General features: G+C 40.5%; 1 protein-coding gene across 2 annotated transcripts; it reads left to right on the top strand.

The window, feature by feature from the left end:
- The first annotated feature begins 1,088 nt into the window (after window positions 1–1,088).
- On the top strand, window positions 1,089–7,425 carry LOC102222790 (transcriptional repressor protein YY1-like). Of its 2 annotated transcripts, none has more exons than XM_014471239.2 (5): window positions 1,089–1,848; window positions 3,429–3,591; window positions 4,760–4,820; window positions 5,286–5,444; window positions 6,340–7,425. In XM_014471239.2, the coding sequence occupies exons 1-5, from the start codon at window positions 1,290–1,292 to the stop codon at window positions 6,520–6,522; spliced, it is 1,125 nt and encodes a 374-aa protein (XP_014326725.1). In that variant the 5' UTR covers window positions 1,089–1,289; the 3' UTR covers window positions 6,523–7,425. The 2 variants fall into 2 exon arrangements, with proteins under 2 accessions (XP_014326725.1, XP_005805680.1); XM_005805623.2 differs by having other exon boundaries at window positions 1,090–1,848; window positions 3,441–3,591.
- The last annotated feature ends 6,333 nt before the right edge of the window (window positions 7,426–13,758 follow it).

Genomic DNA, 13,758 nt, shown 5'->3' with positions numbered 1-13,758 from the left:
GTGGGTGCAGTGGATTATGAAACTATTTAAACGGCCGGAAAGGTAAAATAATGGATCCTAAAATCTGATTCGCTAAAGTGCACTTCAGACCAATCACCTTTAACTAGCAGTCTTAGCTCCACCCACTGGTTAGTCTGACAGACAAATAAATGATGCTGTGCAACAATATGACTGTTTTTGTAACAAAAAACCCATTTTATTGAGTATATTTTTAATTAAATCTATGTATTTACATAATTTTTTTTATTCTCTAATGATATAATATAGTAATTAATCAGTAAATTATTTATCTGTGACACTTTTGACCCTGAGTAATTTGATGGGTCGAGTGAGTGGTGCAAACTCTGTGGTTGTTAACGTAACTGGTCTGATGTTATCTTGCTGTGCAAATTAAGCAGTCAGATGTTATAGTTTATTTAATAAGGAACAGTAAAGTTTAAATAATAGCACTGTGCAAAGTGCAGACACATTTTGGAAAGTAATAACGAAACTCTTAAAGAATATGTGATTTTAAAGTACAATAAACTTCAACGTTAAAATACAAAAATATCTTTATTAATTATGTTATAGGTGTATCTAATTTATCCATTTCTGATTTTATGAAATTGTCACATATGTGCATTTAGTTATTTTTTTATTTAATGTGTGGCACTTATGGTCTTCCATATACTTAATTAGACGAAGACTTTTGAAATCATTGGACGTTTAACTATGATTATGTTTTTTGATTAAAAGAGATCATTTTTATTTGCATGCTGCATATATGTCGGATAAGCATAAAATACATATATATAAAATTAAATACATAAAAAAATATTCCAGACATGTTAGGCAATCAGAAGAGTTAAATAAAAATAAAATAAAAATCTTTTTTTTACATTTGCGTCAAATGAGAGATGTGAAGTGTGATCAACATGGTATGTCAAGCAAGTTAACTTTATTTACAGATATTTTTTAGATGAATTATGAACATCATGAAACTCGTCGGTTTTTTTTTTTTTTTTTTACATCCACAAGACTTGGAATCCCCCACTGGAACCCCATGTCACAGCAAAACCGTTCTCGCTGAGCTCACCGAAATCTCGCGATGATTGCCTATGACAGAGCGTAGTGGCGACGAGAACTGGCTTGGAACGCAGTGAGGAGAGTTGTTATCGAAGAACAGGGAGCGGAGACGGAGGCAGGAGCGGACCAAGGGGTGTGTGTGTGTGAGAGAGAGTGTTTGTGAGGTCCAAAAACAAGGAGCACAACACGGCGTGAATGAGAGAGGCAAACTGGCGGATTTCAACATGGCATCCGGAGATACGCTGTACATTGAGACAGACGGCTCGGAGATGCCGGCCGAAATCGTGGAGCTGCACGAAATAGAAGTAGAAACGATACCAGTGGAGACTATCGAGACCACGGTGGTCGGCGGGGACGACGACGACGACGACGACGATGATGATGATGACGGGCAGCCCATGATTGCGCTGCAGCCGCTGGTCACGGACGACCCCAGCTCGATCCACCACCACCAGGAGGTTATCCTGGTCCAGACCCGGGAGGAGGTGGTCGGCGGAGACGATTCAGACCTGCACACGGACGGCGGGGGTGGATTCGAGGATCAGATCCTCATCCCAGTGCCAGCACCTGGGGTCGAGGATGAGTACATCGAGCAGACTTTAGTGACTGTGGCTGGAAAGAGCTCGATGGGTCGAGTGAAGCGGGGAGGCAGCGCCGGTGGAAAGAAAGCAGGCAAAAAGAGCTATTTAAGCGGCCCCGACGCTGGTGGGAGAAAATGGGAACAAAAGCAGGTGCAAATAAAGACTCTGGAGGGAGAATTTTCTGTTACAATGTGGGCATCGGGTAAGTAACTTTAGCCACACAGTGTCTGTAAGCTTCGTTGCAATGAGGCCTCGTTACCAGGGCGTTGTCCTGCTGCACCAGACTATTTCCTGGAGTGCTCCGTCGCGCCGTTGTGAAACACGACGTTTGGTCCGGTTTTTCGATTAAAAGCCCTGCTATACCATATGGAAATGTTTTTGTTTTGAAGGGAGGCCATGTTTTAGGTGTTGCTGGGCGCCGCCATATTCCCCGAGACTCGTAAGTATGGCGGCGGCCCCGAAAAGATGGCGATAGACGCGGCCGGGCAGAGATGGCGGCCGTGCTCCGGGTCGGGAGAGAGCTGGCTCTAACATATCTGCAGGCCTCAAAACTGTGGCGCACTTTCAGCGCAATTATAGCCACTGTAGCTCCAGGCGACTGTGTTCGTTCGGGTTTAACTTTTATATAGACGACTTTTGTGTAATTAGGAACTATTTCTTGAGTATATTATTTAGCCGTTAGCTTTGTCTGGTTCCTGCGGCTGACGGTAAACCGCTCCTTATGGCTTAAGCCCTTAAAGCGACGGTGTGCAAAGGGACCCAGCAGCCAGTAATCAGTCAGCATTATATAGGTATCTTTCTAAAACACCCCAGAACTGGCATTTAACAGGTCCATTAATGAATCAAACACATCGGTAAAACAAGTTGTCTAGCCCGTTTAGTGAGAGCCATACCTTTTTCATGTGTTACTCTATTTTTAGTGCTCTCTGCTGGCTGGTGAAGAGTAATGTTAACAGAAATGCATTTTCTGACCTAACAGCATTTTTAAAATTTCGAATGCTAAGGATGGAAATAAACGTAAAATGTCATTTATAAAATATAAAAATAATATAATTGAGAGGCTGCAAACTTTGTGGCGTTTGTGCTTAAAGGCCCGTGTTAAAATAGTGAAAACAACTATTTTAATAGCTAATAGAGATTGTAAAATGTTTGTGATGTTTTGCAATTTAATTAATAAATTTTTCTCATTTATTAATTTGAACAAATTCGGTTTTGTAGTATTTTAAAGTATAAAATGGTGCACTTAAAAACTGACCATTTTGAACAGAAAGCAATATTGATTTTTGCTCAGACATTGCATTAAATGCAGCATTTTACTGTTGCTCGGGCCTTTCTTATTGTGCAAAAAAAAATCTTTATCAATCTATAATCAAATAATTAGTGAAACAATTTGATTTAAATAATCACCCCTTAATCTGCTGTGATTATAGTTCTCATTTACAACACTTTTAATTTGAGTGTTATGGTGGAATTCATGCTATTTTTAGTTCAATGCACCCTACTTTCTTTTTTTTTTAATCATGTTTAATGTTTAAAAAAATCAAAATAACAATGTGGTAAGTATAATTACTGTGTAATATCAAACTGCAATTTTGTGATTACTATAAGAGTGAGGAAGTGATAAACCTATTCATGTTATTCACTAATTATGCCGCACCGAAGTGCTTGTTTAGCATAATCAGGTGGCCTGCATGCTGTTAGCAGATGTTCTCCGACTCCCGAGGCTTGTAGCCAGGGTTCCACCAATATGTTATCGGTTCAGTCTCTGTAATGTGTTCCTAGATGACAATAAAGACATTGACCACGAGTCAGTGGTGGAGGAGCAGATCGTCGGGGAGAACTCTCCTCCGGATTACTCCGAGTACATGACGGGGAAGAAGCTGCCCCCTGGTGGCATCCCGGGGATCGACCTCTCAGACCCCAAACAGCTGGCTGAATTTGCCAGGTGAGGGCGCCTCTGCGTCAGCGGCTCCCGGCGGTAAACAGACGTGTTTACACTGTCGACACAGAGCCCGTGAATAAGCAGGCAGCTGCTGAAGAGGCTGTTTTATGTTGCTTCAGTTTTAAAAGTCAAAACTTGCATTTTAGATATGAACTTAGAATTGTTAGTTATTTTATGGACGCTTTAATTTTGATCCAATGCTTTGGTTAAATGAACAAAAAGCCCTGTTAAGTGAAATTGATGGCGCACACAATGTGGTACATGGCAGAGATCAGAGTCTATTTTTGTGTTTTTATTTTTAAACACAACAGTTCCTACACAATTAAATCCTACTTTCACACATAGAGAACCAAAGATGTTAATGTGTAAAGAATGAGGGAGGCGGTGCAAATAGAGTTAATTTTAGACTGGCCACAACTGCAAGTTTACAAAATTGGGGTGCGAGGGGGATTCATATTTAAAATATATATTTGATATTATTTAATCTCAACATTTAGCACCAATGTTTTTGTTTACAATTCTCACGAACAGGAAGATACATGCACACTCATTCAAAACTGAAGCACTGGACATTTTTCTGTTTGTTTTTTTTTGGAAATATTAAAAACAGAAACACTTCAAATGTCCATTGTGTTTCAGTTTGAATGAGTCGTATCGACACACAATAGATTCATGTCTAAAATAAAGTTTCTCGTTTTTTGAACTGAGCACTGGCTCAGCTGAAAACCTCATGACTGAATTTTCTTTAGAAAGTTTCCTGTATTGTTTTTTTTTTTACCAACAGGCATAATCTTAGGCTGACCTCTGATTTCTCAGCAGATGCAACAGTCAATTATTTTTTTTCCAGTTCCAAGTTCTGGTTTTCCTCTTTAGACATACTCTTTGATAAGGGGGAGTAGTTTTGAAACCGTCAAGAACAAAGAATTATACTAGCAGTCTTATTTTTTGCATCAAAGCATTCCTTCCCTTTATCTGATTTTATTTGACCTGTTGAACAGACCAGAATCGATTCACAGGGAAAATCGGCCAATTCCGATCTTTGGCCTATTGATTGGTGCATCTCTACTTCAATAAGTTGCATTAAACTTCTGTTTAAAATCTTATGTTAACAGAATGGCTTTGTCTGTTTATTTTTTTTCTAACCGTTTATTTCCCCCTCCGCTCCCATCAGAATGAAGCCCAGGAAGGTGAAAGAAGACGACGCTCCCCGAACGATAGCCTGTCCTCATAAAGTGAGTCTAAAGATGCTGCCTCTCTCAAGAACCCTTTTGAAATGAAATTCACTGTTCACACATTTTTAGCTCTGCCTGTTGCTCTCTTTTTTTTTTACTGAAGGTTATTGAAAAGCATTGATAGCACTTGAGTGCTCTGATGCACAATTACAATCAGGCTTTATCTGCAGCCGCTAATGTAATGGTTTTCTTTGCTCTGCGAGCAGTCTGCTCTTTTTCATGCGGGCTGTTAGCAGAGCATCGCCTCTTCAGCGCGGTATAGATCTGTTGTTCTATTCTTTTCAGAGCCTCTTTCCGAAAGCTCGGCAAAATGCTGAGAGCACTTGTCGCTGACATTTGTATGAAAGGAAACATAACCCTGCTCGCACATCAATAAAATATTGACACCGTCGCTCCGACGAACCTCCCGTTATTTGTTTGTCAACTCAGTGCCGTGCTTCCTTTTCATTCCTCCTCCCCCCACAGGGCTGCACAAAGATGTTCAGGGATAACTCGGCCATGAGGAAGCATCTGCATACCCACGGACCCCGCGTTCACGTCTGCGCAGAGTGCGGCAAGGCTTTCGTCGAGAGCTCCAAACTCAAGCGCCACCAGCTCGTCCACACAGGAGAGAAGCCCTTTCAGGTCGGTATCAGGACCAAAGCAGGGTGCCCGAACATCCTTAAAAAGTCTTAAGCTCATGTATCTAAAATTAAGGCCTTAAAATTTATTGAATTCATTACAAAACATAAGTTGGCCCTCAATGTGTTAACCACGTCTTGAATTTTGCCGTGGAAGGAAGGACTCTCATATTGTCAAAATAATGACATAGTAAGCCATTTTTTTCCTTTTGCCAAAAGTGATTTTTTTTTTTTTTTTTTTTTTACAAAATCACTTGGGCCATTATTTTAGGAAGATGATAATATATTTTATGTTGTTTTCTTTCTTCTTATGGGACTTTACTGTTACGCGAAAGTTTGAGTCCTGGACAAACCTTTATTTTCCCTTTAAGATCAATAAACTATTTTTGAATTTGAATCGAATCTTCACTACGTTCTGATACTCGAGGCGGTTGCAGCTAACGCTACTTAGCTGCCAATATCCCTTTGCTAGTTATCTGGTGAGGTTTTTTTTCGTCGATCATGGGTAAGTATACGCAAATTTACTGTCGGTTTGCTGGAAGATGTTGCCATCTTGCCAGATGTTGCCTCAGCAGTGTTGCCAACCCGTATGATTTGTTTATTTGCAATTGTTTTTGTAGATTTCTGTCGTGTTACATGTCTTAAGTACTTTCAGAATGGTCTTGAAGTTAAGTTGATGAAACCTGCAAAGACCCAGCTAATTTAAAATTGAAACACTGTTTACATTACTAACTATAAAGCTCATCTTGAGCTAATGAGCAATAAGACCTTTGCGGTAATTTATCACATCAATTTGTATCGAATGCACCGAAGATTACAGTTTAAAAAAAAAAAACAGAATCAGAGTCAAAGGACTTCCCTGTATCAACAGATTAATAGTATTGTTTTTCTTTCTCCAGTGTACCTTCGAAGGGTGCGGGAAAAGGTTTTCTCTGGACTTCAACTTGCGCACGCACGTGAGGATCCACACCGGTGACCGGCCCTACGTGTGCCCGTTCGACGGCTGCAATAAGAAATTCGCCCAGTCTACCAACCTGAAGTCTCACATTCTCACACACGCCAAAGCCAAAAACAACCAATGAGGGTTTGTCAGCGTCGATCCACGAAGGGAAAAAAAAAACCAACCTCTTTTGAAGACGTGATGAAAACCTTGAGACTCATTGATTTATATAAAAAAAAAACTAAACAAAGAAAACGAAAAGGTCTGACAGTTTAAAAAGACACAAAACACTGAAATTACGGGGGGTTTTGTTTGTTTTTCTTTTCCCCAACAAACTTTTTTTCCCCTGCTGTCATGTTGGATGAGGAACACAGAGAAGACCCTCGCAGCCACCTGTCCCCATTTCTCTATTGGCACTTTGCTACCAGAAGATGGAACCCAAGGACAAACATCAGAGATTTATTTTTACCTGAGAAGTCAGAGAAACAGTGGTATATATTAGTACTTTTATTTTTGCTTTTATTTCCCTCCAAGTGTGCATATTGTACACTTGTCTCAGGCCGTGTTTAGCGAAACAGTTTTTCTCTCTTTTATTTTCCTGCGTTATAAGATCATACCGATGACACCTTCTATCCTAATCACACATAGGAGTCGAAACACCAACTGTTTGCATTTCCACCATCTTTGGTTGTACTTTTCTCTAACCACAGAATAACCTTGTATACTTGTATTGTATGGCTGTATTAAAATTAAGTAGACATAGATAGAGGTGTGATTTAAAGTGTTAACCAATTAAAGTTTTAGTCACGAGTTGCTTTACATTTTATATTAACTGTTAACACAGATGAATGAATAATATAATTGTATTCGGCGGCGGTCGCGTTGAAGGGTCTGACGCATACGTGATAGAGACTGCGAGACCATCACTTCTTTGTTAGAATGTAATGTACAGAAGTCAGCCATTATCTTCCTTTTGTTGGTATTTACACCCATGTATTTCAACTGCCCACAATAAATTGGGTCATTCCAACTCTGTCAAACTACACTCTACAGCTTCTCTCTGTGCATCTTCTTCAAGGGGTCTCTTAAGTAGGTGTTGGTGCAAATTGCTAAGGGGCTTGGTCACAAAGGAAGAAGATTTTTCAAAAAGTTATTTATACTCATATGTAGATTATCTCAACAATATAGTTTCTAACATTTTTTTAAAAACTCACTCTGTTGTGACAGTATAACATGAGACAGATAAGGTTCTCTTTGGTCAGAAACAACCAGTCAGAGCTGAAAGGAGCATCTTGGACCTGTCAATCGTTCTTGTGTACATGTTTCTCACACCCTCCCCTGTCTAGTAATATACAGCTAGTTAGCATGGCTACCAATGACAAAGGATAAAAAAAATTTTTTGTAATGTTAATTTTTTTTCTCTCTAACATTAGCACATTTAACAGAAGATTGATTGACAGCACTAAGACCCGCCTCCTGGCTCTGATTGGTTGTTTTTGACAAAGGAGTGTAGGACCATCGGGAGGTAGAAGGGAAGTTTGTCTCATATACTGCCACAACATGGTGGTAGTTTAAAAAAATATGTAAAATTTTTTTTTTAAAATAAGTTACATACTTTTATAAATGTATGTAGCTAATCTAACAGTCTATTAAATACTTAGGTCTTTGACAAAAAAATGTTCAAAAATGTATGTGGCATGTTGAGAAAGGGATTTAATTACATGTAAACACAAAAAAATAACCTTGTTAAACAAAATATATCTGAGGAAAAAGTTATGGCACCCATGGCTAGTCTTTACTAACTCAATGGCTAACTGCAAAAAAACTTTAAAGAGTATATTTTTGCATTTTTAAATGCTTGAATGGAATGGGACTGACGTGTCCTAAACCAATATGGAGCCAAAAATCCTCACAGGTATGGAGTTAAAAAGACAACCGGTCGGTGAAAAGCATCCATCAAAGTTTCCTGCTTGGGAGTTGTGTAGCAGCAGGTGGAGCAGACTGACTCGCTGTGGTGAGATTGGAAATGTCATGCAGTGAGTCAAGAGAATTAAAGCCAGAAGGCTGACTTAAAAAAAAAAAATCTTACAGGTTTTGGAGCAGCTCTCCCCTGAGTAGGCATCATTTGGAATCTGCAGGTACATCCTAAACATGCAGTTCATACGAGGCTGGCTAAAAAAACGAGCTAAGCTCATCCTCACCGGGTGAAAACAGATTTACAGCCGAATTTATAAAGCTGGCGTTTTCCAGAGTGCACCAGCAGATGTTATTAGCTGGAATTAGAACACCGCAGGACATCTTGCATCTGTGTGTTTCTTTTCGGGATCAAGCCAAACTAAATCTAACCGTCCATAAGGACAGACTGTCAGTTTTAATTCGTTTTGAGCTCAGGATAACGTCCTAAAAGCTATATCCCTTCAGGAGGATTTCCATCCTCCTCTCTCGGGGGTCGGTTGGCACTTTCTGACTCGCCTCATAAGTCCATTCCTTTTTCCGCTCAGCCAGCAGGATTAGCACGAACCGGCTATGTCAGCGTCCCTCTAAGATCCCGCTCTTTGGATCCCTCCTGCTGCAGACTCCAGACCTGCTCCTGTGGCCCCCTTCGGGCCCCAAACAGCGATGGCAGCGCTACTATCCGTGGTGCTGATCTGCAGCCTCCGGATGTTTAATCACCAACTCTCCGTGTGTTTAAAGAGAAACATCCTGTGCTTTGGAAAGTATTTATGCCCCTCGAACTTTTTCTCCTTTCGTCACGATACGAGCAAAAAACGTCAGTTTATTTCACTGGGATTTTTAGGTGAAAAATGATGAGAAGGTTGCTAAGTGACATAAAAAGTAGACGTCACATGGGTCAAACTCGAGGCTTGGGGGCCAACTCCGGCCAACTGTAGCTTTTTATGTGGCCCTGCAGACTCCAGAAGGACACATACATCAAACTTTCAAGATAACAATTTTGTGCTTTAATATTATTTTATCAAATCAGTTTTTACCTGTGTGCTGCCATGCTATTTTAGTTCCTCCAGTGTTTTTGCAATTCTGTCAAGTTTTAGTTTGTGATCGATGTGGCGAGTAGCAAAAAAAATCACATTTACTCTCACAGATAAACGGAAATACTGCAAAATTCCTCGCAGATATTTCTAAATTAGCACCACCAAGTTCTTAATGAGAAGATACCTGGAATTAAAGGAAGGGTAATCCTGAAAGAAAACCTGTTTTTATGGTTGTGGATCAAAGCATGTTGATGAGTCAAAATGGCCTAGTCAAGGTACAGATATTAGTCTAATTGCAGAGACATGAAAATACAGTTTACATGTACTCTCCATCCAGTCTCACAGAGTTTCAGCTGTTTTCAAAGAAGATTAGTCAAAAGAAATTGATATAAATTACTTGTGCAGCTAAAACTTTCGTAGCACAGTTGACTGACATTGACGCCACATTTGTTTAATTTTGTAAATGTCCGTGGTGCTGGCTGACTTTTGATGACCTCTGGAAACATTTTTTAATATCTCTAAAATGATAGCGCCACACAAACACAAACTTTTGGCACAGATTTTGTTTGACGTGAAGGAGGCGGGCGGGACCTAACTTCACTCACGTCTTATTTTGTGCCGATGTATCACATAAAATCCCTTTAAACTCCACTATAATGCACTGTAGCAAGACAAAATGTGAAAAAAAGTTCATGGTTTACGAATACTTTTTTTAAAAGCAGTATTTTTAAAATATTTGAAGAGTTTCCCCCTGTTAGAAAACTCCTGTCCCCTCTGCCTGCCAGGAGAGAAAATCAAATAATTTCACCTTGGCGCATTTGGGATGTCTTATTGGCTTTCTTAGCCTCTGAGTAGGAGCTCAGTGTTCCTACTTTAAATTCACACCTAGTGTTGTTTTGTTTTATTCTCTCTCTCTCCCTTTTCTACCTGGGACTAACTTTTGACTGAAGTGACGTTCGAGCCCAGCCCCTCCTCCCACCGCTTGTTTTCGTTCGTGAGTAAGAAAGCAAGTCAGAGTATGTAAAGCTGATTCCTCTTGGGGATATCTGTCTCTTCTTCTCCTCTTCTTCTGAGGGAGCATTTATTTACAGCACTGGATGTTTTGATTGACAAAAGCAGGGGGAGACGAGTGAATGCGCTACTTGTTATGCAGCTGAAGTCTGTCAAGCCTTCAACACCTGCTCTCTTTCAGATGCTTATTTCATTACAGCTTCCCTCTCTCCCAGGAGTTCAAATCCTTTTCTTAAAAAGAGAGGGGGAAAAAGAAGTTGTCCCACATGTTTACCTGGCCTTTGTTCTTTTTCTTTCTTCGTTATCTCCATCACTCTGCCTCTGTTTCTTTCATTCTCCCTCTCGCCCTCTGATTTGGTCAAGTCCTGGCTTATTTGCAGCTGAGTGGGATCTCGCCAGCAATCTCAGCTCCCGAATTTTCTTTCATTAGTTCCTCTGCCTCTCTTGTGCCGCTCTGATGGCGAGCAAACGCGGGTTTATCATGCCGAAGCCGAGCGAGGGAGATAAGACTAAACCTCTTTCTGTGTGTGTGGTGTGGAGACACTGCAGCTCTCTCTCTCCGCTGGTTTAACATTTGTCTTACGCCTCCTAATAACACCCCTGAAGGGATCTGCCTCCTCCTTGTAAAGCTGAAGCTTCCAGCCGCATACGGTCTGGTTTTAACACTCAAATAATTTACACTTGATTCTTGGTTCACAGAAAGAGAGATCGTCACTCTTAAAATGCTGAGCTTCTTTGAAGGTTACACCTTCGACATAAGATGAGGCGCTGTCAGTGAGAATCCCTCCTTAACTTCTAAATTGCTTCTTCACAGCCAAATTGCTTGTAAGACAAGTTGAAGAGTAATAACTCTATTTCTGTAGGTCAAATCTGTTCACACGTTTAAAACTGTTGAAGTGTGCTTTGTGTGTGTGTGTGTGCGTGTGTGTGTGTGTGTGTGTCTGCTATACTGGGCCTCATAAGAAGAAGCGTAATTTATGGGTTCAGGGTGTGGTTTAGGACTAAGGTATGAATTGAATTTAGGTTAGACACATATAGGTCAAGGTTAGGCTATAAAAATTTGAGCAAAATTAATGGAAGTCAATAAAACGTCCTTGTGAAGATGAAAAGGCATAGAGTGTGTGTGTGTGTGTACTTGTATACACTGCATGTAGAGGACCAGTTCAATGATGTTTACCAACAAAAGGAGGTCATTCATGGAAAGCAAGGACCTTTTTCCACTCCTCACTTATTTTTTTGCAGAGCTACTCTTAGTTAGGTTTAGAGGTTTGGTGTGAATTAAGTTTTGGCTAAAGTTAGGGTTAGGAATAGACTAGTACTGGTTACGGTTAAGGAATATGTCTGGGTTAGGCATAAATGTAGTATTATGTGTTTTCCAGCCACATTGTATAATTTTATAGCACAATCAAGTAACTATGTTATGTGTACTTCTGTTGTTATAAAAAGATATACATATCAAATATGACTTAAAAGAAAATAGACTATTTTAACGTCTTGAAATTTGGCCTTTGTCTCTTTAAAAATATCCTGCTCTTTTTGAAACTCTGCCTTCAGGACGTCATCACAACATGGCTCTTCTATTAAACCTTTAACAATGTTTTTGCCAGCGATGCATTGAGAAGTAGCTCATATAATGAACTCAGCTGAAGTACAGTGCCGCCTAGTGTTTGCTAATTACTGCTGACTAGTCTGAAGGAGCTGAGCGAGGGAGTTGGGGTAGAGGGCTCCTCTGTGAGGCAGAAGCTGAGAAACCTTGAAACTGCAGCTCTGACGAGGAGGTCTCTAAGGTGATGCTTGGTCCACCCAGGTGTTTTGTACAGTCGAGTGGTTGCCATGGGAGATTACAAGATTTCTTAAACATGTATGAGAGAATCAAGGCAACACTCCAGATATGTTTTTGATGAAGACATAACATTACAACATGATGTAAAACTCAAAAAAGCACACTTTACATAATACTGCCCCTTTAATAAAATGAATGGTAGTCAATACAAAGTTCTCAGTTTGTATAGAAGTACAGGAATGTGTGTGTTTGTGTGTGTGTGTGTGTGTGTGGCCTTGTATTTGATACATTGTAAGACCCATTTCCTTAGCACATAAAATGTTCTGAGGACCCACTACTTCTCATAGGACCAAAAGCCCAGGCCGCATAACAAGTGTTGCTTTTGGCTAGGGATTGGGTTTATGGTTGGACATGTGGCAGTAATGGCAAGTTTTAGAGTTTGGGTCTGGTCCAGGCTACAGAAATGAATGAGAAAGTGAATGGAAGTCAATGCAAAGTCCCTGTGAAAATAGAAAGGCATACTTGTGTGTGTGTGTGGCACAGCAAGGGATGCTATTTCTATGCAGAAAGTATGTTGCCAAGGTAACAGAGAAGTGAGAGCATGTGTGTGAGAGAGAGAACGAGGCTGAGTGAGCCCTCCCTCCCCCACCACAACCTTCCCTCAACACCAGCACTGCTGCTGCAGATGCTAGAGTGCAGCGCTCCACCCTGCTAACATGCAAACATTGACGTCTCTGAGTCAAATTAAAATGTCAGCCCACTTAAAAGTGTTATTTCTAGGCTGTTGTCTTCTTCTCCCTACAGAAGAAGCTGTGGAGTTACCCTTTCGTTTTCCCGTCCTGTCTAAATATCTCACCTCTGGTCCCATTATCGGTTCTCCCAGAACCTGTCTGTGACCTAAAAATAGAAAGCTTACCTGTCTTCCTGCCTCAGCTGGAGCTTCTCCTCAATCACTGCCTCATCCTATGTCCTCGCCGTCTCTCTTAGCACAGCCTCAGTCACAAGTTATCACCATATCATGTAACTTTCTGGGTTTTTAATATTTAATTTGAGCTATTTTTTCCACAGTGAAATAATAGACAACAATGAACTTCATTGAAGTTTAAAAACAAAAGTTAGAGGCACAAGTTTGAATTGATTACAGATTCTCTCTTATCTGCACAAGGGCCATGAGCTAGGCCCTGGTGTAATTCTGGTTGGATATTTGATTCACTCTTCGTAGCAGAATTGATATCGGTTCAATATCAATAATTTAAACGGGATTCAGAGAAGGGTTTTATGGATATTCTAGCCCTGATGAGAGAAAGAGAAAACATTGTGACAACTGTTCTCTGAATTAAAAGTTGTGTTCACACCCGGAAACAGCCACTCCTCTGTTTATGTGCTGCTCAGCGCTTCCAAGCACCATTAGGTTACATTATGGATTTGCTGCAGATGTGCAAACATTTCGAACGCCACCGTTCTTCCGCACTTGCTCATCCATGTCATGTGCATGCCGTGCACTGGCTCTTATCTCTGCGCTCTGTTTTTCCTCCTCTCTCCTTATCAGTCTGACATCAGGCAATCATGTGTCACTCCCAAATCCACCTTTGTT

The sequence above is a fragment of the Xiphophorus maculatus genome, chromosome 15 (assembly GCF_002775205.1).
Source record: "Xiphophorus maculatus strain JP 163 A chromosome 15, X_maculatus-5.0-male, whole genome shotgun sequence".
Lineage (NCBI taxonomy): Eukaryota > Metazoa > Chordata > Actinopteri > Cyprinodontiformes > Poeciliidae > Xiphophorus > Xiphophorus maculatus.
The sequence above is the reverse complement of the archived record's forward strand: the minus strand, read 5'-3'. Positions and strand labels throughout refer to the sequence as shown.

What these genes read in the sequence shown, in the direction of transcription:
- LOC102222790 (XM_014471239.2), top strand. Translation starts at nt 1,290, where the DNA reads ATGGCATCCGGAGATACGCTGTACATTGAGACAGACGGCTCGGAGATG. An exon ending in TGTTACAATGTGGGCATCGG is followed by an intron (nt 1,849 to 3,428) that starts GTAAGTAACTTT and finishes ATGTGTTCCTAG; the next exon opens with ATGACAATAAAGACATTGAC. An exon ending in CGATAGCCTGTCCTCATAAA is followed by an intron (nt 4,821 to 5,285) that starts GTGAGTCTAAAG and finishes CTCCCCCCACAG; the next exon opens with GGCTGCACAAAGATGTTCAG.